Raw genomic sequence first — 22,788 nt, 5'->3', positions numbered from 1 at the left:
AAGAAATAGGATATATGTATGTATACATTGGAACGAGAAACGGAGAATACAGAGAGTGCGGAGAGAAAGGCAAGAGGGTTGCCAGCGGAAAAGATCGGTTCCGATGAGTAGGGTAAGAGGGGACGAAGGTGAAGGAGGAGACAGCGACGACGTCGACGATGGTAACGGTGGCGATGGCGGTAGCGCTGGCGGTGGCGGTGGCGGTGGCGGTGGCGGTGGCGGTGGCGGTGGCGGTGGCGATGGCGGTAGCGCTGGCGGTGGCGGTGGCGGTGGCGGTGGCGGTGGCGGCGACGACGACGACGCAACGACGACGACGATGACGACGACCGAGTAAGCGGAGAAGATTGTAGAGGAGAAGGAAAAAGAGAAGGAGAAGGAGGAGGAGGAGGAGGAGAAAGAGGAGGAGGAGGAGGAGGTAGAGGTGGAAGTGGAGGTAGAGCTGGAGGTGGCGGTGACGAAGAAGGTTATCGAGGAAGGGGAACACGGGAAGGAGGCGGTGAGGAAAAGGAAAAGGTGGGTAGAGGCAGATCGAAACGTAGGAAAGAAAGAAAAGAGAGGTTAGGGTGGTAGACAGGATGCTACGTGGGAAGTCAGAGAGGGTGAAGAGAGAAACTGGACAAAGCCGAGCGAAGCAACAGAAATTTCTTGTCTCGTCATCTCCTTCTATCTTTTTTCGTCCGTTCTCTTCCCTCTTTCCGTACTTTTCTCTTTCGTAGTGCGACAAAGATGCTTGCTACGGGAATACGGAATGATGGAGAAGAGAAGGAAGAAGGAGAAGGGGAAAAAGAGGGGAAGAGAAATAGGAGGAGAGGCCTCGGATGAAAAGAGAATGGCCATGTTCTTTGGTTATTCCGTGTGAATCTGTCTATGGGTTTCGTAGGAGATAGAGAAACTGAAAAAGAATGAAACAGCACGAAAGGAAAAGAGAGCACTCTGAGAGAACGGCAAGCCTAAAACGAGGACAAAGAGAAAATGACAAAGGCGAGAGGGGCGTTCGATTCGATTGGAAAGGCAGGCAGAGGGGCCTCTTTCCTTTTACCAGCGTTTTCTCCGTATTATGCTCCGTACTTTCCGTTGTTCCTATGCACGTACGTTCAGCATTGCACACAAATGCATACGAGTACACACGTTCGTATAGTATACATGTGTAATATACTCTGTCCGGAGAAACATACATTCACCCGAGTTCTCCTTTTTTTTCCTGCGTTCTTTGCGTCCATCACGTTTCATTCCTTCTTTCTCTATCTGTTATATTTATAGCTATCTCTTTCTCTTTCCCTATGTTCTTAACACTTTCGACGTGTACATGGCTTTATCTGTTCGTCTCTCCGCTTCCTCTCTCTTTTACCATCTCAATTACTATACGAGGTTTCACGTTATGTGGCTCTATGCTTTTGCGGTGAGAGGGCAGCTTTATACGTGGGTGAACGGGAAAATGTCTTTTGAAACCTTTCTAGGTCGCTCTCGATCGCCCCACTGTCAGTCATATACACGCGATTCCGCTTGGGGCTCTTGAGAAAATAGTCGATCTCATCGTAGTTTTCTTTTAAAGATAGTACAAGTTGAAATTATAGCTCTTACACTCCCTTTTTCTTTTACCCTTTCTTGAAAACCGTTATTGTTAATAAATAGAGGAATCAGAATTGTAAATAAATCTGATTGCATATATATATATATATGTATTATTTTTCTTTTTAAAAGCAAAACTTAACTTGCAAGTTTTTAAATGCGCTTACTAACGTTATCTCTTACGCAGTCGCAGTCGCCCTCCGGAACTCGAGCCTTGGATCGTTCTAAGAAAAAAATGGAAAGAAAGAGAAAGAGAAAAGAAGAGAAAAAGAGAACCTGATAGAATGGAAGGGATTGAGAAACGACAAAGAGAGGAAGAAATAGACGAGAAGAAGAGAGAGCAGAGAAAAGAAAATATACGTGGTTCTCCCGGCGGATACGAACGCGGCAAGGCCGAGAGAAGGAACAGTAAAATTGTAGAGAATGTGTACGCGCCATCAGGGTGGCCTAGATTCAGTCAAGACCTGCTTTCTAGGCAGCATTTCTCTTTATCATCGGCACCGCTGGTACAATGTATGGGTAAACCGTTGGTTACCGTACGATCGTGGAGAAAATCTCAGGTGCACATAGTGCGTACTTATTAATGATTCTTCCAATTCTATCAATGATTTAATAAATAATTTCTATATATAATTACAGATATTTCGAATATCGTGCATTCTAGATTCCTAGATTCTATTCTATTCTCCGAGACATTATCATCTTTTCTTTCGATCTTTTGTCTTTATCGTAATCTTTATTTTCAACATTTTACTTTTAATATTTTAATGAATATTTGTTACATTCTTCTAATTTGTATAATCAAATTTTTTTATCAATTTTTGTCACTTTAAATATCGCAATTCAAATTTAATGCATAAATCATTGATATCATTACAACATACGTAACATACTTATAATATACTGCATCTATATTATTATCTTTGTGTATAATATATACACAAAGATGAAAGTCAAACGCGAGTAATAAATACTATCAACAATTACAAAAAATCTATACTTGATGCTTTGCGAAAGATAGAATTTAAAAAAAAAAAAAAAACAAATTTTCTAAAATCTTTGTTATATGATTTGCGTATTACGAATAATTTTGCGCCAAGACAAGATGCTAGTCATGTTTTTCTTCGTATACAGCTATACTATACGCGCAAACATTAAATAAGTGTTTCCTGCGCATACGTAATCGCTGATTATTGGACAGTTATCGTGCACGTGACCTACCGTAATCGACGACAGCGATTCGAACGTGCACGCGGCAACTGTTCCAAATCCTCATGGTGAGAAGCCACGAGGCGCGCGTGGAGGGACGTTTAATTTGTCTTTCCGAATGCGACAGGTCGTTAAATGTCGTGGATCATTGTCACGCACATCTATACGAGTACGCACACGCGACTGACCAGCTGTGCGGAACTATAGACGAAACGGTCGAAAGTCAAAACAATACAAGACAAGCACGCGTAAACGCGGTACAAAATATCGCTTGTGAAAGATTGACAGTATTTTCACATCGAAGCCTTAAAATAATTATTGCTCAAACATTCGTTTATTGATATATTTTTCATCTATTACTATTGTGTATATCTAAGATTCTGTTTAAGACGTGTCAATGTAACAATAAGTAGATTTAATATACTCGTTGTTGAACAAAGAAATGATTAAGAATCATGATGTAATGATATCGATGATTCACGGGGTGAACAATCGTAGTGTACAAATTTATCATTGCACTTACCTTACCATGACCTGACCCTCGAATAAAATCACCACTGGAGTTAAACTTTGGCTGATGTTTGGCAACTCTGTGCCAAGGTTCGCAGAAGACACTCACTTTTACTATAGTTATGACACTTGGTATACACGACTACGCGCAATAAGATGTCTTATAAAGGATTTTTCACAAAACGTGTGTTCACGCGATGACACAAGGACAATTGTCAGTCGTCGCGTAAAGCACGTACTGCGCCGACGACTGGCAGTTGTCACTCTCGGTTTGCCCGTGAAAACGTCGCGGCACGAAGTGGCGTAGCGAATCACGGAGAGAGACGGAAAAAGAGAAAGACATAAATGCACACTAGGGGGCACCGTGATGGCGGCGGACGACCCGTGTTCCGTTGCGGACGGTGGCGCAAAGCGATTAAGCGATTTTGTTGTGGACCCCGATTCTTCCCTTCGTCGGCTCTCTCTTCCCGGCTTTCCACTTCTCCCGCGTCGCCTTTCGCCTCTCCCGCCGGCTGCGCTACGCCGTAAACGCGCCCCTGAACGGAAATCTGCCTTCTTCCCCACTACGTCCATGCGAATCCCTTCCACCGCTACGAATTGCCATAATGTTGAACCGGCAAAAATCAGGATTGTATCAACTTTCTTCTTTACAACTTTAAAATTTCTTTATTCAATATTTTTGATAAATAATTGAAAAATTGTACATCTGATAAAAAATTTGAATTTTCCGCCAAACTGTAACATGTATGTATATCGTTGGAAACAATTGATACAGGGCAACTTTAAATCACATGGAATAAAACAGAAATCACTGTCATTCTACGAATTTATTATGTACTACGCATAGAAAATTTCGCCATTAATTATATATTTATAAATTTATTGTTTGATAAATAGAAATTTACCAATAATTTTCCTTCCTTATATTCATCGTTCTTTTATGAAAGTAAAGTCACTAGGTTCTGAAAATCTTTTGACGGCCCTGTGTTAACCGGCCGTTCTCTTTACCCCACTATTCGTACCTTGATGCGCACAACGTCAAGTTCAATTTTCTGCGCCGCGTCTCCCCACAAGAACCACACTGTTTCCGAGCATCCCGGTTATCCCTTCGCAGAGCGGGTCGATCGTTAACGCGTAGCAGTTCGGCCATTGCGTAAAAAGAAGCCACGGCGCTCGGATAGTGTACGCTGAGGACAGGACGTGTAGTTTTCCCAAGTTTTCCTCTTGTGATATTTAGATTGTGCCAATATAGGTGAGTAATTTATATATATTTGTCGATTTGTGTATTGTGTTTCGAATTTCATTGTCGTTGTGAAAAGTTCATGAAAAATCAGGTTGTCCCGTTAAATCAATGGATAAGATGCAGATACATCATAAATACTTAATCCTTCTACGAAAGTATGGCATTTGAAATGTTTTAAATGAAATGTTTATTTCAAAATTTGCATGAATTTATCACTTTTTAAAGTATATCTATTTTCATTTTTCAAACATTTTTGAACACTTCTCGCCATTTTGCTTTGACCATGTCTGTAAAGTCGGCCATTATGTACGCGTGCTAGGTTGCGGCCCAGGACCGGTAATGACGTACAAGACATTTTATACATTTTTATTATCAATTATTGAATTTTAATTATTCATATGTTACCCTTTTTTCTTACGACGAATGAATTATTATAATTGAATGTATTCAAAAAATGTTCTAATTCAAATTTTAAAGTCAATGGTCTTACATTTTATCGACCAGTTTCTTTTTTGAATACACAACTTATAAATACGTATTTTATCACTTTGCATTTGAATAGTAAAATTATTAATATACATAAATTATAAAATATGGATTCTTATAAACTATGATTTGTATTGTTTATTTTAATTTCCTTGCTTTTTTTGTTATATTGTTGGATTAGATATTTTTTAAATGAATTTTGTTTTTAAAAAATAAAAATTTTTATAAGAACGAAATTTGAACTTATAATCTTTTTTTCTTTGATAGTATTAATTTTATGTCACACATTCAATATTCATATAAATTATTACATGAAAATGGAAAAAATACAAATGTTGTCGGTTAGCGTCCTCTAGCAATAATTTCCAATCACGATGAAGATCATCATAACTTTTGAGACCAGAGCGCATGCTCAATAGTTTCTTTCGTTTTTCCTTCTCTCGTTCCCTCTTCCGGGGAAGCTTGCGCTCTCTGACGGCCGGCATACAACGAGTTAGGCATTCGGCTGCGCCATTGTTGAAAAGGGCAGCGCTCGAGGCGCACGCCGAGCTCGGACGTTTACGCAGTTTTTTTTTCATTTTTCACCCATCCTGTGATATTAGATTGTTTTATAGTCCATATTAGGTGAGTGTTACAACAAATAGTTAATCATTTGTTATATTCTTTAAAATTTGGAGAAAATTCGGGAAAATCCTAAGGTAGGGTGACATGGCGCGGGCGGATCCTCTGTACTTCTAAGAAAACTTATATATTTTTTTTAATTATTGTTTGAAAAAACTTCCCAATAAAGCAAGTGTTTGCGATTTTAATATTCTCGTCCAGACGATGCTTTAACGGGAAAATGTAATATTAAAAATAAATTTCAAATCTTTTTCTTTGCGAACTTCATTTCTATCGCCATTTTGTCTGGGCGCGATCTCGCGGACGGCCATATTGTGATCCACGTTTCCTCTCCTTTCGTAGTTTCTAGGGGCGGTGTATGGAAAGTGCATCGTTCTTTTTCGCCGGTTAGTAAATATGTTTGAAAAAATTATCTGTAGTCAATTTGTTTTTGTTTCACACGTTGCTCGACACCATCTGACGTAACATTCAATACGAGATAACAATATAAATAGATTACGCAATCGTCTGTAAGCAGTGGTGAATGCACTTCGCTTTATTTCATATTAATCTTCAAGCGCGTATGTCTTGCATTGTACCCCCCTCCAGTACTAGTTTTATGCGGTGCGCATGTGAAGCAAGGAATCGATTTTACATTTTATTGCGCGTCAGTGATGTAAAGCTCGATGACGTAAATTATGTTACTTTTACCTTTTAATCCGTGTCATAAACTTTAACGTAATTCTTCAATGATAGTATAAAACTTTATGTGCAGTTTTAGTGATAATTAAATATTGTACATAATAATATTATATGACAGTTAAAAATATGATAAAAATACAAATGTGTATTATTTAAAAAATACTAGGATATCAAAATATCCTTATATAATATAGAATTGTTTTCACATTTATAAATTATTACGATCTTTAATTTTTTTATTTACTTATAATTTTTTAGATCGAATATTTTATTGTGATTTTTATAATTTTTTTTTTTAAACATAATTGACAAATTACGGTTTTGTTTTTAAATTTAATATAATATCATTAGGGTACTAAGTATCCTGCAGACGTCCCTGAATTCCAGGGGCACTCGACTAGTGCGCAACTTAAATGCGCAGGTCGGGCGCAGCTGCGCATGCGTAGTGCTTGCGCGTCCTCCTGCATCATCCCCACCAAATCGTCCATTACCGTTATGAGGACACGCACAAAGGAAAAGGCCAGAACACCAATTCGACCGACGCGCTTGCATCGTACGGCCATTTTGGAAGCTTTGGTGCTTCCTCGCGGAGCTTTTATCGCGATTACACATATCAATCGGAATAATAGATATTATTAGCTCTGCCCTGTATTTTCAAATTACCGGCCTCGATGTTCGTGTTAATTGGGCGTAATATAGTTAGATAGCATTAAGCACAGAGTCGATCATCTTGAACGACAAACAGATCTGGTCTGTTCATTACCACGAATATTTTTTTGCTTATTCAGTAACGAGGGAACGAAGTCCGAAAAAAATGGAAGACGACCAGCAATTCTGCCTTAGATGGAATAATCACCAGAGTACATTAATTCAAAACTTCGACACGCTTCTCGAAAGCGGGACGCTTGTCGACTGCACGCTGGCCGCGGAGGGGAAATACTTGAAAGCGCATAAAGTAGTGCTATCTGCTTGCAGCCCCTATTTCGAGGTGAGTGTATGTTTTAATATTTCATTATTTCATTAATATTATTAATATTATTTTATTATTATTATTTACTATTTATATTGTTATTTTTAATAATATAATTATAATTATTAATAATTATTCATAATTTAATTACGTCATATTATATTTGATGTATATATTTTATTATATATTTTTTAAATTGAAATTTAAAATTATTTAATTATTTAATTATCGAATTTTTGCTAAAAGTTTTTATCTTTTTCATTAATTTTTGAATGTGTATTATTTATGCATTGATAAATAGTACAAAAAATTGAACAAAACTCATATGAAATTATTTGAAACTTTGATTTTATTTCTATTAATGTAATATTTTTATTTATTACTGAAATTTCGAATTATGATAAATTTTGGAATTCGAACTAAAAGAGAGGAAACCTCAAATTGAAACAAGATGGCTGCTGCTCTTGTTGAATGTTGCCTGGGTGGAAGCCAGAGAGGCAGGGGGACTGAAAGCCCAAACCCCCTCCTGGTTCCTCCTGGTAATCAATACAGAGAAAGCAAGATGGCTGATTTCCAGGGCACTTGCCCTGGGATTTTACCCTGATGTGGGTGGTGGGGTTTGAAGCAGCAATATCATTGATTTAAATTCAAATTAGGAAATTCAATTCTATTGATTAATGTTTCAATTCTTTATATTAATTTCAAATTATAATTTAATAGTATATGACTTTTATTAAGTAGATTATTATTATTATCTGTTAATTCTGAAATAATTATATTTATATTTTAAATTTGATATTTTCACATAAAAATTAATAAAATTTTATGATGCAAAGTTGGTAAATATTTGTATAGAAAATATTAGAGAATTTAATTTTTTGTTATAGGGATTGCTGAGTGAGCATTACGACAAACACCCGGTGTTCATTCTAAAAGATGTAAAATTCAAAGAATTAAAAGCAATGATGGACTATATGTACAGAGGGGAAGTAAATATTTCCCAAGACCAACTGGCAGCACTTCTTAAAGCCGCTGAATCATTGCAAATTAAAGGTCTATCAGAAAGTAGAACAAGTGGTAGTAGTAAAACGGACTTTAGGCAACAAAAAGTAGTTCCACAAACAACATCTCAAATGGACATTCCACAATCGTCTTCCGGTCTCACGATAGAAAAGAACAAAGTTCCTAGGCAGGGTATGGCACAAGGTTCCGTAGGGGACCTGCCCGAAGACTCGGCCAGTCCCCAAATACCTAAGGGTCTCTCGTCGAGGTAAAAATATTGAAACATTTGAAAATGATCCATATATCTGATTATTCATATGAAATAAAATTATTGTTCTTCTCAGGGAAGGTTCTCAAAGTCCCACTTCGAGGAAAAGAAAAAAATTTAGACGAAAAAGTATAGGCGATGATAATTCTATAGAAAACCACGAAGCGTCGAATTCAAGCGATATGCCTCAACAAATGAGTGTTCCTGCGCTTGGAATTGCACCTGTGGCAGATGAAAAAGTACACGCAGACCCTACAGATTCCATTGGCAGGTCAGCCTTAATGACGCAGCTGACGAAACCTGCCGATGAAATGCTGCAGGTGAGATTTATGAAATTTGATAAAAATAAATTTTGTCTAATTACGTTAATCATTTACCAACGTCTAATAGAAGCTTGTGTTGTAATGCTCTTGTTTCATTCGCTACGTTGGTAGAATAACGATATCGTACTTTATCCTGCTGTTTGATGTCATATTAATTTAATCTTATAGAGTGGAAACGGTACGATACACGATTGTAATGATATTTAATAATGTCATTACAATAATAATATATTTAAAAAATTTTATCTGTTGTCAATTTTTAAGTAACTATTTTTAAATAAAAGAAATGTTTTTTTCTATAAAATATATATTTTTTCATAGTTGCCCTTGGAGAAACCTGAGCCAAATGATAATCTCATCGAGCCAAAGTCTGAATATTTAGAAGATCAAGAAGAAAGCGTTGAAGATCTGACGCTGGATGACGATATGAACGATCTGAACGAAATGGAACAGGATAACAATAGAGCTGGACCGTCCCACGACCCCTCCCAACATCCTGGTAAGTTGAACGAACTATTTCTTATATTTTATTTGAACTTTTGTTATAACGTAGTAGCGAAATACAGGGTATTTTTATAAATTTACTTGATATGTGAATCAATTGAAATTTTGTACATAAGTTGCGAATTCTCAATTGTCGAACATATGTAAATCATTTGTACACTCGATACGAAATTAAACGAGAAATCATACCGTATTGTGCAGACGATATGCATATATATATATATATATATCACAGTAGTAAAACTTCGATTCAGAGAAACTTTGAATCGAAGCACGATTTTCTAATCCGTTTGATATAATAAAAGGATAGGAAATTTACATATCTCGCAAAATACGTTTGTTAAATTTAAAATGCAAAATTATATTAGAGGAAGGGACTCAATCATTGGTGACTTCAAATATAATTACGCGAACGTTTCGTTTTTTTGTTTCTTAAATGTTAAAACGGGTCGTGTAATGTTCGGCCGACACTAGTTTGGGTTTCCTCGTTGCAGGTGGGGGGGCGGGAGCGCGGTCTCGGTCGAGAGGGAATTTGGTGGGTGGTGATGGCGGTGCCCTCTGGGCGTCCCATTTCCTCGAATGTAAAAAAGGGCCGAACATGAGGCGGCCACGCCCAGATGTTGACGTAGGCGCGTTGCTTAAATCGCTGGAAAAAAAACAGGGCAGAAAGTATAGTTTAGACTCGGTTAAAATGTCCCTGGATGCAATATTACAGCAGGGGGTTAGCACCACTCAGGCATCAGAGATGTATGGCATTAATCGCTCAACCCTGCAATTCTATTTGAAAAAGTTGAACGTCGTCAGAAGGAGATGGAGACAACAACCTAGTAACCTGATCCAGCCTAGGCAGCCTTAGTGTGGTGTATGCTTTTACATGTATAGTTTATGCAATGATATCAAGACTCGGCAGCGAATAATAATATGGTATCAACCGATTGAGAACCATTTATGCCATTCTCTTCTGCTCTGTTTTCTTACATTTTCATTGTTGCGTGTGACGATTTAAAATATACATATAAATATATATATATATTTCTCTCTGTAAGAATACAGTGTGATACACGATTGATCATTGTATTTTATTTTAGTTTTCTTAATTTAACTTTACAGAGAGGAAGAGAAAAAGCGCAAATAAGAAAAAAAGCATGCAGAAAAAGCGTCTTTCAAATTTGTGATAATTTTTTGGAAAACATTTACATGAGAAGCCGATATATAAAAATTTATATCACGCATGTTAAAAATGTTCTGTTTTTCAAATGCTATTATTTTTTTTTAAATTAATTGATAAATATTTATTGTGAAATACAAAACTTAATATTTTATCTCTTATTTCTTAGTTGACGTATTAAATTATCATTATATAAAAAGTATCACACGCTTAATTTTTTTCATTGTTATATATGCGTATTAGAATTACAAATACCTACTTATATACATGAGTTTGTATAATCGAGCCTTGTTTCATCAGTTTCTAAAGAATATTCAAGAGCCGAGTCTCGTTGAAAAGATATTGAGGGTACTGATAGTATCTAAGCAGTATAGTGAGGTCGTTAATTGTTTATTATAAATATATTTTGTAGCTACGTTATTTCTGTTATTGAAATTAGTTATTAAAGTTTATATTAAAATCATCATTATGAAAGATTAAGGATACGATAAGAAATGTACAAAATGTCAGACTGTAAAGTAGCTTGGAAACGATCAGTATTACTTTGTCCTAAGTGTTATCGTAGATATTTAATTAAGAAAAAGATATTTAAAATATATCCAGAAATTGGACGTATGTTTTCGCATGTATGTATGCGTGTGCAATGATCACAGATGTAATAAAAATGTAAGATGTTCGATGTTATTTACTAAACGTTACTTCTCGCGAAAATAGAAAAAAAACCGACTTATTCGGTTCGGGATGTGTTGTGTTATTTAAATACTATACGCGATACTGCCGAGTGTACTTATTTTGTAAAAGGGTATGTATGATTTATATCACCCTGTATTTCACTACTTCGGACACTACTTCCAAAATCCAAAGAATTTTCTTTGTTCTTGTTTGAATATAACGAAAAACATAATAAAGTATAATCCTTTGTTCCTAGTACAATATTTCGTTGATTTTTATTAAATTGCACAATTTATTGGAATTATATATGACGTTTATATTTATTTATTTTTTTTTATTATTATTATCTAATTTTAAGTCTTGTTTGCGTATAGAAAGTGCTCAGTGTGTATCATCTGTATTAGGAAGAAAATTTTTATGAGTATAGTTGTTGTTTGTTTTATTAGCAGGTATAGGTGCATGGCACGTTACCGGCGATCGAAGTAATGCGGGAGGAGTTGTGGGCTCGGTGGCAGGAGCTCCAGGAACGACAGACGAAGTCTTTCTTGCAGCCCAGGAGGCCGCCCAGGCCCACCGCGACTCTCAAGGTAGGCTCATCCATATCATTTTTTATTTGCTCCTGCTCGCTGTAACAATAGGCACTCGTGTTTGACAAAATTTTTTTTTCTTTTTTTTTTTCCCCTTTTTTCTTTCCCTTTTTCTTTTACTTAAATTTACGTATTGATGCAAAAGAAAAGACTGAAGTATCTAAGTTTATATAATTGATTAAATGAAAGAGAATAAGTAAGAGAAAATATATTTTATGCTTAAAAATTCTACAAATTGTAAATTTATTTATATATTTTTGAATTTCCTTATCTAGAAATGAGACATTGAAAATGATTTGTTAAAAAATTCATTTTTTAGGAATGGAGAAAGATTATTAAACTAATGTTCAATTACGAGAAAAGCCTATTGCGCAGGTGTGACAGGGCTTATATTTTCTTTTCACTGTTGAATAACGTGGTTCAACCTAGCAGCCGGTACGTTCAAGAGTAGCACGGTCTCTGAAAGAGCTTTTTCATTTCCTGAACAGGGCATGTAGCTTCTCGTTAATTTCCAAGTTCCTTCTATCTTTTTTCTACCTTTTTTATTTTCATCGCGATATTACGTTACGAGGTTGACACAAGATTTGCCGATGTTTTTCGATGAAGATTTATTATTTTATCTTCCCGTTCTATTTTCCGTTTCTCTTAACGAATTATCGATCGACGGTGCAAGATACCTTGATTAAATATACTATATAACGTTACTTTCCTTCCTTTCCCTTTTTGTGTTCTTCTGCGGCTAATCTGTATCGTTGGCCTCGCAACGCGATATTGCATGACCTCTCTCTCCTCTGCAAGGAAAACGTCGACCGTGCGGAGCAGCTCTCCGTCATGACCACCGACCAAAGGAAATACGAAACTCCTCGCTTCTTTCATATTTTGCGTCTAATCAAGGAAAAAGTCATTATTTGTATGCATACTTTCATGTATATAATATATAATATACTCGGTTTTGTGCTTAGTTTCACGTTAGTAATCATGGTTAATATATATATATATATATATATACATATACATATATATATATATATATATATACATATACATATATATATATATATATACACGACAGAATAAATCCAAAAATATTGGATGGTTAAGAGAGATATGGGGGGTGTATATGCCGGAAAGAGAGAGAGGAAAAAGAAACAATAAGGATAAGAAACCCGGAAAATGCAAATGTCGCGTATCGTGATTCTGGAAATAGAATATATGATTTAGAATAATTATTTCTGGTATTTCAGTTTCGTTTTCATTTTTCTACATAAAATCGTATTCGATTACGTTTCAGTGTGCAACGATTTAGATATCAGCGAATTATGTGTAGAACTCGATGTGGATAGGGCAGGGTCTCTCCAAAGTATCTCTTTTAGATGTTTTTTTTCTTTATGGTGATTAACAAAATATATTTCTAATATTAAAATTCTACAAATATATTTCTGCTAATATATTATTTATTAGAATTATTCTTATTTAAAATGATATTTATACATACATACATATCATATCGTTGATTAAATTTGTAGCGGTTGTATTATATAATTTTATAAATCATTTTCATTAAGTTTTTGCTTTCGACACGTTAGACGTCATCCAAACTTCAATATTAGGTACTAGGAGACGTGTTCTTCATGAGGACCCACCACAAAGACTTTCCATGAACTGGAAGCAGCATCGTCTTCAAAAAATTCAAAGTTCAGGAACCAAAAAGTTTCCCCAGAGATCATGCAGAGTCTGTAAAGTACACGGAAAACGTAAGGATACATGTTATATGTGTGAATACTGTCGAATACCCCTTTGCAGAATCAAATGTTTTGAATGTTATCACACGAAAGAGCAATACTAAATTTTTGTTGCACGATTTTTATATTATTTTTATTTTATCGAATTAAAAAATTCTCTTGTAAAAATTCTATAGACAATTATAATTCAAAGTTTAGGTATAATTTTTATAGATGCAGGAAAATATATTTTATTTAATTGAACGTGTATGGAACGAAATATGAATAATAATAATGTTCTATATAAGCTGATAGAGAGAAATTATATATTTAACATGAAGTTATATTAAATGCAAAAAGACTAAATGGCCACAAATTTTGTAACAAATTAATTTATGCAATGAAAGAAATGAAGAAATAACATGGATAATTTCTAATTAGATTCGTATAAATTTTAGATAAGAGATAAATAAATAATAAATAAAAAAAGTAATAAAAACGATTATTGAAATGGTTGAAGTTAGGAATTAGTGCGATTGTTGTGTATGATATGAAAATTATCGAAGCTTTGCGTTTCATAAGAATATAGACTATATAGTAGAAGATCGAAAATAAATCGTAGAAAAAATATTTATATCTATATTTGACCAGATTTTATTTAACTGTAAGAGGAATATAATCTGAAATAAGTTTTTTTTGTAGGTGGCAGTGTACAGAAGATATGAAGGTCAACTTCGTTTTTTAAATGGTATGATATGGTTTTATGTATTTTCTGATAGAACGTTTTAAAGCGAATACAATCATCTATAGTTAAAGGTCATTCAAGATCGTCAAAGATCGATTACAGTAGAAAGTAAATTATTTCATAAAGCTGATCGAATTACTTCGATAATTTTCTAAGTTATATATTTATTACCAATAAAATGTTTAAAAAATAATCTTGAGCATCAATGCATATTTGAAGTATTGCAATAATGAATAATATATATTTATTAATTTTTCTTACTTAAATAATTACAGGTGTTAAAATATAAAAACGTATATTTCTTTATTTTTATTTTTAACCAATTAATCCAACAAGTTCTTGCTACATGAATTGTTATATATTCATTAAAATATTTTTTAATAATTGTAGAAGAATTTCTATCTCAATTTTTCATTTATATTTTTAATTATAGAAATTCAATATATTGTTAAGATGAATGAAGTAGTATATCAATAATCAGGAATGAATTATTGAAATAATTTATTTTTCGTTATAATTAATTTTGAATTCGATTTTCAATTATAAATCATTGTATTCGTTTCAAAACTCGATATCAGAAAATAAATAAGATCATTTTTTTGAAAAAAAAAGTGAATTTTACCTTCATATTTTTAAAAAAATATTGATATCTCAAAACTGAGTAAATATGATTTGATGTATTTAAATTATTTATGTGGCCTCTTTTAAATGTTTCATTTAATTACGTACGCATTAGGTTCTCATGAAGATATACTAGTTTGCCTTGAGCTCAATGAAATTTTTCTGGATATAATCGATGTTGATCGTTCTTAATTAATAACGCGTTGAAAAATTTATCAATGTTATTGGATAGTTGTTCATTGAATTATATTTAATATTGCAAATCGTGTATATTGCGAGATAAAAAAACATTTGCTATAATCATTTTTAAGTGTAATATTTTATTATATTATTATCCTTATATACAAATAGTATATTTTTTTTATACGTAATTCGTTTTCATTGTACGTAAATGGAAAAGAGAAAGGAAGAGAAAAAAGAAAGAAGGAAAGAAAAACAGGAAAATGAGATAGAGATATGTGCAGCTGTTGTTTTCTCGAGTTGGATGCATCTGCTCTAGCAGCTGTCGTTGGCAGATGCAACGCGAAGCTATTTGGTATAGATGCGACACGGATGCATATGGCATTATGAAATGAGAAAATTAACGTATAGAGTATATCTTTAACGATAGGAAAATATTTGTTGTTGTTCTCTGTTTCAATTTTTTTTTTGCAGATATAAATTGTTTCAGGAAAATTATTAATGGTGGTATGAGATGAAAAGGAATGAGATACTTTTGGAGAGACCAGTTAGAATTTAGGTTAGCGGTAACGAGTTCTGACAAACAAAATTAAGATAAAATAAAAAGGGCATTTTCACGCGGGCGCGATATTCTTCTCGTTACTTTTTTCCATTATCGAAGGAGAGTTATATTAGGATAAATGATCGCCAAAATGGTGATCCAACGTGGGAAACAAGGTAACTTCGGAGAGAGAGGAGCGATCTCTCTGTCAATGCTAGTTCTTGATTTCGAGAAAATATTGTTATTCGTTTTTATTTAGTTTGAAAATTATCGTCCTTACAATTCAATTTTTATATTTGTTTTTTTTCGAATGGAAGATGGTTTACGAATATGTCACATTTTCCACACATTTTAAGATCGAAGTTTTGATATGAGGGCTCGCATTGATGGGGAAGGTTGTTGTTTTTGTCGTCAGAGACTTGTTACCTTGAATCGATTGTTCATGCCGGATGAATTAAAAAATTTACAAAATTTTTTAGTTAAATGCAAGTTTCACATTTTTTATCGTCTTAACACGTTCCGTGTTGAACAATGTTCAATGATTTCTGTTTGCGCCGTTTAATATTTTTCTTGAATGGAAATTATTATCTAGATTTTGCGTAGGATTTTTCAATAAAAGTTCCAATAAAAAATTCCAAGCAATTGCTAGCGTGTACGGGTCTTTGGTCATCCATTTTGATTTATCACATTAAGATTCTGGAAATGCATGTCATAAATATAAAATATTTTCTTTCATAGATAGAACAAAAAAAATCACATTCAAAGAATGTAAACTTTTTATACAAAAAATTACTATTTTTTCGAAACATTTTGCATTTAAAGAATACTTCTATTGATTATTTTGAGTCGATTCAAGTTTAAAAGTAGTAATTCGATATATATACAGAAATACATGGTTAGAGTACAGAATGGAAATAAATTCCGAATTCTGGTCATGAAGGAGCGAGGAGAATAGAGAAAATAGATTAGAAAAGGAGTATATTTAGGAAAGTATGAACGAAAGTGATAATAAAGCAAATGAGTAAAATGACTTAGTTTTCATGAAAGACATGTATAGACGGCGCAAATGGATTTTGATATAAATTTCGCATAACACGGAACGTGTTTTCTGCACCGTCATTGCATTCGATTCTATCCTAACCAAATAGCACGCAATTATAGTTAATTTGATCGAGATATTCGATTTAACGATCTGTCACGTAACGCGTACTTTTTGTCCATTTTGGTGTTCCATATTTTTGATGATATATTGGAGGTAGTACCACATTTGACCATTTTAAGCTCAGTGGTATTTTATTTTCCACGTTGACGCGTGCGTAGGTAAAAAGATAAAAAAATAAAAAAAATAGAGCCGGCGTTGCGCCACGTTATTTGCAGTGCGTAGAAAAACTTTCTGTAAATGTTGTTGTGGAAATAAATATTTATATTTCGGTAGAAAGGATAGAGCAAATACGCGTTTATAATTGCCTGAATAATCTAAGCTTCGTACTTCTTTTATTGTTTTTTTTTTTATAATTTATATAATTTAAAATTCTTACGACACGAGCATGAAAATAATCGAAGCAAATTTTTCGGGCAAAATTGTAAACATGTTTTTGATCTTTACCCTTGAAGCCGAAATGCAACCCTCGTATCCTCAAGAAAAAGAAAGATACCCATTTGTAGTCGTTTACGTGTTTTTTTTGTTAAGAAATAAGAGAATTCACCACAAATATGTGGTAATAATGTGTAAGGAAAAACAATCGGACGAAAGAAGGGATTAAGATTTATGTATATATAATCACGTATCCGTCGCGCGTGGCAAAGATGCGCACGAGACAAAGTCGAATTGGCTGCGTTCTCTCGTGTATGATTTTATTATTTACGACGTAAAGCCAATCATATGCGTGAGTGTATTAAAACTTCTTTTATCATATCTCGTGATTAACAAGATTCACTAGGGGACAAGGCGTTATGCAATCAACAATATTAGCAGTATTATTTTTTTTTCTTCACTTGCACATAAAGGGATTCTAAAGCATATCTCGCTTATTTTTTAATCTCATTGTTTTTGTTTTGTCTATTGCGTTATTGTATAAACGAGGGACGCTTTACTTCATATTTCTAACAGCACAGAAAGCGCACTGATTGGCAATACGTCGATCGGCGGACGTGTCTTCTTATTGCACGTTCTCCGTGTAATATGAAACGCGTGGCTTTTTGAAAGGATCTTGAATGTAATTATAGTTATTCTCATAAAGAAGACGAAGGTCTCGTGAACATGGCGATGGGGATATATGTTTTTCCTTCGTGTTGGAATACGATATACGCGTTTTTCCGCGTTGTCAAGTCTCTGTAGGTTAGTGAACATCATAACGATCTAAAAATTGAAACAAAAAAAGCACGTGTTCTTTTGGTAGTCGTGGCACGCGTGATAGGCGCTGCACGTATCCGCATTAAGACCTGACATGCGCGTGATGTCACATGGTTCGTGCGCATGCGCGTTTCACGCGTGTCCGATCTTTTCCACGCGTATCGGTACTGTGTGTTTATGTACGTGTTTTGTGTGTCCGCATGCATGTCTGATGCGTGTTATTTATGCATATGTACGTATGTATACGTACATTCGCAGACACGCATAAGGTTCATGCATACATGTACATGTACACGCACATTACATACATACGATGTGTGATTCAACGTACTTTTTTCTTTATCCATCCGTGTATGCGTACACTCGATAGTTCTCAATCCATTGCGTTGTGCCATTTTTTGCGTAATTCGTCTTGCATGCCTACGCTTCCTTCGGTAGTGTAATTAAGTCTCTTTAACTCTACGGAAGTGAGCGAGCGTGATGCGTACTCGTTGCGTGAAAAATTTTATTGATTTGCCTATATATCAATCTTTTTCCCATAGGTAATGATTTGTGTATATATATATATATACACACATATGTAAGTATATATATATATATATCATATATAAACATATTTATATATGTTTAACGGTGGTGGTATTTATCTTACGAATATATACTTTCCTTCCATTTTTCTATGATATACAAATACGAGGCGTACACGCTTGCACACATTCCATTACATTTTTTTGTTTGTTTTTTTTTAAACTAACCCATGTGTACATAACTTGCTTCTTTGTTCGTAACGCATATAAACATCAAGTATTTGATTAACCCGATTTAAAATGCATATTTTACATGTGCGCATGTATAATGTGTATGTACATAAGAATACATATATCGTATATTTATCTTTGTGTGTTTATATGCATATATATAATATATATATATATAAAAGAATGTGTTCATATATACATATAAATACATATTGGGATACATACGCGTGTATGTTTACATGTATATACACACGTACATACACACATACATACATATATACGTAACATATAAACATACATCTATTACACAATGTTTTCCACTCGATATATGTACTATTATCATATATCTATATTGCGTATGGGAACATATTTGTATACAATTGTTAATACTGCTCATAGTGTTGTATTTTAAATGGCATTCGAATTTCGTTCTACGTATGCCATGTGATTTCACGATTTTGTACGTTATTTGCTACCGTTTTTACTTTCCAAGTGTTTAGGCTGTTTTCGAAGAGATTTAAATAAAAATTATAAAGAAGATATGAAGTGACGAAATGCGAGAGAAAGTTGGTTGATCGCGGTCGAGCGATTTCTCGATCGCGATGACGAGTTTTAACCATGTGATTATACTAAAGAAGAAAAAGAAGAAAAAAAAGGACAGAGAAAATCGATCGATGCACTTATTTGTGCATCGGTCGGCTTACGTGGAATTTCCTATTTTCGTATGCTTTTTTGCTACGAAAATTCTTCGTTTTTTAATATTTTTATTGCAATATTTGCATTTTTATATTTTATTGCTATTTTTTCCCTTATTCTAATAAGCAATACTTCATATATTTGGCTTGTTAGTTATGGGAATATGCATGAATTCGGTGTATGGCAAATTTTTCTGGATCAACACGAGTCGATATTATTTGGTCGATTCATAAGTTGACTATATTTTGCCATATCGTGTGCGTGTGTGCGTGTATGTGTGTGTATTTCTGGAAACGAATATAACAGAGAAGAAGAAAGAACATGCTGAAGAAAAATCTGAATCTACCATGTGATGGTAAATATGGTAAATTATGATACAGCTATTATAGCGATATAAGAGGTAGTATTTCATTCATTTCACTGCGCATTTATGTACTTACTAGATTTGCTGCATTTTTTGCATTTTTTGCATTTTATGGTTACATATCATTTACATATATATGTTATATATATGTATATATAGTGTTATACATTTCACTTGCGTATAATTTCAATTTATATACGTATATGATTTTTATAATACCCGATCTTTCGTCATTTTATTTTGTTATTGTAAACACGGGTCACATTTATTATCGGATTACCTGATCAATATAATTTTATAGGTAAGGAAATTAGATTGTTCAATAATTCGATAGCGATGCTTTATGATCCTGTGTGCAATATCATATGTTCTACCATATATCGTATCGCAATGCAAGTCTTATATTGTCTTTTCCAAGAAAAATTGTATATTATAAACGGTCTGTAGCAACATTTTCGCTATTCACGATCGTTTTTCCGATCATATATCATTTCGACATGTGTAATGATTTTAATTTATTTTTCAAATGATCTTCATGTTTTTTTGATGTTTCATGATGCATTGAATAATCTTGCTCAACGATTTAACAATAATAAATCTTTTTTTAGATTTCTCTTCTACACAATGATGAATGAAATTAGTGAGAAATCGCATTTCTCATCTGTTATTTGTGATTCTAACGATAATAAATTGCATATAGCTTTTTCGAGCAGTTATGATGATTGCTCGGATTTTTATTTTCAACTTTTGTCATCTGTGATATATACGTGCATCAATATATTGTGTTATTACATTCAACATTACGAGAAGAGGTTAAGAACCGATGTTCTTGAGTGATTCCGGATAAAAGAAGAATTTCATTGTTTGTTTTTATTTTCGAAAATTTTCCATTTTGAAAATTTTTGGAAATAGAAACGACTAATTACAGTTCACCATTTTTTTTTTACAAATTTCGAAAATTCTATTCTCTACACTTTTCTTCATTTGCTTTTAATCAAATAAGTTATTTCTGTTGTTTTTAAAGAACGGTCACAATTTCGATTATCTAAAGATATCCAATTTGATATCTTTTTACGAGAAACGAATACGAAAACAAATTATTATCGTGTTTTTTCTTAGTGTTTGTACGATTAAATATCAGTGTTGATATCGATAAGAAGATTCTTCTTATTACTTCATCAAGGAACAGTCAGGTAAAAGGTGGTATGGCTTCGTAATTTTTTTCCTTTTCAATATTAAAATAAGTTCTAACTGCAGTTAGATTTACATTTATAATATTTATAATATTTATATTGTATTCGATATATATTGTTTCGTTTTTTTCCCATATATATATACACATATATACATATATATGTCACATGTTTTTCTTCTATATACATTTTATTACTTTTTGCAGCCAAGCTTTTATCGCTCGAGTTATCTAAATGTTTTATTCTTATAATTGTTAGTATTCTAAGATTACTTTTTTCTATCGATCATTGTTTTATATGATATGACAATTTCATGTGTATATATTATTTACAAAATATTTCTAATCTTCATACATTTTACGTCGATTATATATTTCGGTAATTCAAATTCATATTTCAGTGTTATCGAGTTTGAAATGAATTATTTTATAATTATCGAATATTGAATATTATGTATTTACTTTTTTAAGAAAAAATTTAATTGTTTTTTGACGCATAAGCGTACATATGTTTTTCATGTACGTATATGGTATATAAGCTAAGTTCAAATGTCACCACAAACTTTTTGTCGTGACAATAATTGATTTTATGTTGCGCATCCACTTCGATGCAGCATTAATATTTATGACATTTATGCATAATATTTATAAAATTTGTGAAACTTTTCCCCCTTTCATCCGTATAGTGTTCGCCAATCGTTTCGAAAGTGAAGCAAAAAACGCTCGGTTTCTTTTTTTTTTTTCAAAATTCCAAGAAAATTGGAGTTTTTGAGATTCCATGCCAAGTGAACGAAAAATTTGACGATTGTGAAGAATGTTTATAGAGAGTGTTCGTGATATGTTTGGAAGCAATTTGTTAAATGTAAAAAAAAGGGTTAAGTATTTTATCTTGCGTGTTGTATCGTCACGCAAGGTATTCCAACATATTTCTATATATTTTAATAATAATAATATAATAATAATAATTTTTCGTAAAAATGATTGTTCGTGTAAATTTGATTCTTACAGTTGATTCTTCTCTAATTTTACGTGAACAAGAGACGAAACGAATTAATAATAAAATTTCGAACAATCATTTTTATCATAATGCAATAATATTTAAAATTTTTAGTAAACATTTTTGGTCAATGTTATATATCAATTTTTATCGTTTTTCTTTTTATTGTTGATATTGTTCCGAGGTTTTTATACCCGATCTCTACGTCTCTTCGCTCGAAATATTCGTTATTTTTTTCAGTTTTCTAGGATATAGTTTTCATTTTAATTCGTCTTCTTTTTTTCTTTATTTTTAACCCAATGGATCTCCCTCCTATCGATATATATCATATATCATTGTTTGGATAAAATTTCACGGATAATCTTTTCTTTTAAAGAAAAATTATCATTCGTGCCATCTATTCAAATGTGTCAGGCGATTCAAATTCTTTCTTTTCAACATTAATCTCGCATTCACTTGTGGTGCAACGTTATATTGCTCTCGATTTCGTTCTCAAATACCAAATGATTCAATTTTTAAAGTGTGATTGAAAGTACGAATGTATATTTTATTGTGCGCGAGGGAAATATTAAAATCGATAATTCTTAAAGGATGGAAAAAAAAATGGAGACACGTTTAAAAGAAAAATCACGAGATGGATGTACGTTCAATCTTTACCTTTCGTACTCTAAGGCGCCAGATAATGAAAGATCAATAGATTGTACTTTCATCCATTGTGATTTTTTTTTAAACGAAATCGTTGATCGTTCGATGGTATTGTTAGATCGAAAAAATACATTTCGAATCGTACTATAACGTCCACGAAGT

General features: G+C 33.3%; 2 protein-coding genes across 15 annotated transcripts in view; one reads left to right on the top strand and one right to left on the bottom strand.

Annotated features, from left to right (window-relative positions):
- LOC107997492 (protein bric-a-brac 2) overlaps nucleotides 1-4,557 on the bottom strand; it is a 28,310-nt gene extending 23,753 nt beyond the window's left edge. Inside the window, exon 1 of one of the 2 annotated variants that reach the window (XM_062079554.1) lies at nucleotides 3,302-4,557. In XM_062079554.1, coding sequence (XP_061935538.1) covers nucleotides 3,302-3,309 — 8 coding nt within the window. In that variant the 5' untranslated portion in view covers nucleotides 3,310-4,557. The remainder of the gene's footprint in view (nucleotides 1-3,301) is intronic. The other variant, XM_028666583.2, reaches the window with a different exon arrangement.
- A 922-nt stretch (nucleotides 4,558-5,479) lies between these two features.
- LOC107997489 (longitudinals lacking protein) overlaps nucleotides 5,480-22,788 on the top strand; it is a 103,727-nt gene continuing 86,418 nt past the window's right edge. For 2 of the 13 annotated variants that reach the window (XM_062079547.1, XM_062079548.1), the window contains exons 1-6: nucleotides 5,759-6,024; nucleotides 7,108-7,307; nucleotides 8,177-8,559; nucleotides 8,636-8,879; nucleotides 9,204-9,381; nucleotides 11,673-11,813. In XM_062079547.1, the coding sequence (XP_061935531.1) occupies nucleotides 5,997-6,024; nucleotides 7,108-7,307; nucleotides 8,177-8,559; nucleotides 8,636-8,879; nucleotides 9,204-9,381; nucleotides 11,673-11,813 (1,174 nt within the window). In that variant the 5' untranslated portion in view covers nucleotides 5,759-5,996. Of the gene's footprint in view, nucleotides 5,642-5,723; nucleotides 6,025-7,107; nucleotides 7,308-8,176; nucleotides 8,560-8,635; nucleotides 8,880-9,203; nucleotides 9,382-11,672; nucleotides 11,814-22,788 lie in introns of those variants that run through there. The other 11 variants (XM_017056104.3, XM_017056102.3, XM_017056101.3 and 8 more) reach the window with 11 other exon arrangements.

The sequence above is a fragment of the Apis cerana genome, linkage group LG9 (assembly GCF_029169275.1).
Source record: "Apis cerana isolate GH-2021 linkage group LG9, AcerK_1.0, whole genome shotgun sequence".
Classification (NCBI taxonomy): Eukaryota; Metazoa; Arthropoda; class Insecta; order Hymenoptera; family Apidae; genus Apis; species Apis cerana.
Note: the sequence above shows the minus strand (reverse complement) of the source record. Positions and strands in the feature narration are given on the sequence as shown.